The 1,571-nt window shown below is 52.8% G+C and overlaps 2 protein-coding genes across 2 annotated transcripts; both read left to right on the top strand.

Moving 5' to 3' along the window:
* Positions 1–310: 310 nt before the first annotated feature.
* DQ04_19861010 (hypothetical protein) lies at positions 311–844 on the top strand (the record flags this gene model as incomplete). The annotated part of the gene is made up of 1 exon (XM_009317864.1): positions 311–844. One exon carries the CDS (start codon positions 311–313, stop codon positions 842–844), a length of 534 nt encoding a protein of 177 aa, XP_009316139.1.
* A 331-nt stretch (positions 845–1,175) lies between these two features.
* On the top strand, positions 1,176–1,499 carry DQ04_19861000 (hypothetical protein; the record flags this gene model as incomplete). The annotated part of the gene is made up of 1 exon (XM_009317863.1): positions 1,176–1,499. The coding sequence occupies one exon, from the start codon at positions 1,176–1,178 to the stop codon at positions 1,497–1,499; it is 324 nt and encodes a 107-aa protein (XP_009316138.1).
* Between the last annotated feature and the right edge of the window lie 72 nt (positions 1,500–1,571).

Genomic DNA, 1,571 nt, shown 5'->3' with positions numbered 1-1,571 from the left:
TCGCAGGCTTTCAAAAAAAAAAAATGTAACCTTTTCTTTCCACCCACGCAAACGCGAGGCATGTAGTTCGGCGAATTTGTGTTGCTCTGCGGTGGCGGGTTTCAGGGCAGGGGCCCCTGGCAAAAGAAGGGCGTCGTGGGGAGGAGAAATGTCATGTTATGGGAGCCTGCGATAGGAATGGTCAAGCCTTACCCATTTCTTGTTAACAGGAGATCCTGGGATCCATCATCATTCTTGTATTCATACCTTGCCGTTGGAAAGTCGAAAAGCGCAAGTTTTTGAAGCGATAGGTAAGCCACAAGCGGAGACAATGTTATCCACCAACCCCCAGAAGGTCCTTATGGACGTGGAATGGATGACGAGCCTCTCGGCTCTCAGGACGTTCGTTGAACATTGCGGTCGGACTTCTTTTTCGTTCGAGAACAGAGCAAATTTTAGTACACAGGCCAATCGCGTCGAGGGCATACTCACACTCGAGAACGGGGAACTAACCATTTGTCTGGAGAATAATGCGAAAGCCAGTTTCGTTTCTAAGCGGCACTCCATGGTGTCGTTTAACATGCCAAAGAATGGGAATTTTCTCAAGGCTTTTGACAATGCACGGGCGACCTTCCGAACTGAGTGGATGGCACCGGAAGAAAGCAAGTCAATGCTGTATCAGCAGTATGAAATGGCCAGGGCACAACTGGCTGAGGAAAACTTAAAGATCCAGCAGGGCGCCCACGCTCAAACGGTAGGATCACACGAACGCATTAATCAACTGCAGCAACAGATTAACACGTTGGAATCGCAGAAAAACCAGCTGTGCGAGGAGAACAATCAGATGCAAGCCCATATCAACTAGATGCCGGCTTGGCGTGCCCAGGGGGAAGAACCTACGGGACTGCCGGTTCAGCCGGCTACGGCAGAGGGTGGCAACGACTTTAGACCACAGGCTTTTCACACCTCGGCACATACTGCCAAGATGGACGGGCATGCTGAACGGTCTTCTAATGCGTTGGGGGCCCAACCCCAGGCGGGGGCGCGAGGAATTCAAGAGCTAAGGAATAAGTTCGTGGAAAAGGGTTTGCGACCGGAAGAAAAATATCCGGACCTTCGAGGGCGCCTTGGAGTATTTATTGGAGACCTCCCCAGAACAGCCGCTGGCGGCTTATCGGGGTCTTTTTCCCTTACCCATGAAGCCTAGATTTGGCCTTGGCCAGGCGTGGGGCAATTTTGTGGCATGGACTGATGCTATCCGCCACGAGGGCATTTCGGCTGAAGAGGCGCAACTGGGCAGACGGCTGTATTATCAGCTTCGGGTGGCTCAGGCGGCGAAGGAAAGCCCCGGCGTGAATATCCAAACCCTTGCCAGTGCCATCGGGGATCCCAGAAAGGAGGACGCCCGATTTTTCAGGCGGTCCAGAAAGCGCAAAAACATTCCGCCCCTCCTAGCTATGCGCGCCGTTTTCGACGCGGCCGCGCAGGACGCTACAGCACAACTTGCTATGTGCAGGTGAAAAAGACTCCGTTTAAGCCAAAAAACGATTATCGGCCCCGGAAGCAATGAAATCCGGGGCCTGGAAAGCATT

Source organism: Trypanosoma grayi (genome assembly GCF_000691245.1).
Source record: "Trypanosoma grayi strain ANR4 Tgr_1986_V1, whole genome shotgun sequence".
Taxonomy (NCBI): domain Eukaryota; phylum Euglenozoa; class Kinetoplastea; order Trypanosomatida; family Trypanosomatidae; genus Trypanosoma; species Trypanosoma grayi.
The sequence above is the reverse complement of the archived record's forward strand: the minus strand, read 5'-3'. Positions and strand labels throughout refer to the sequence as shown.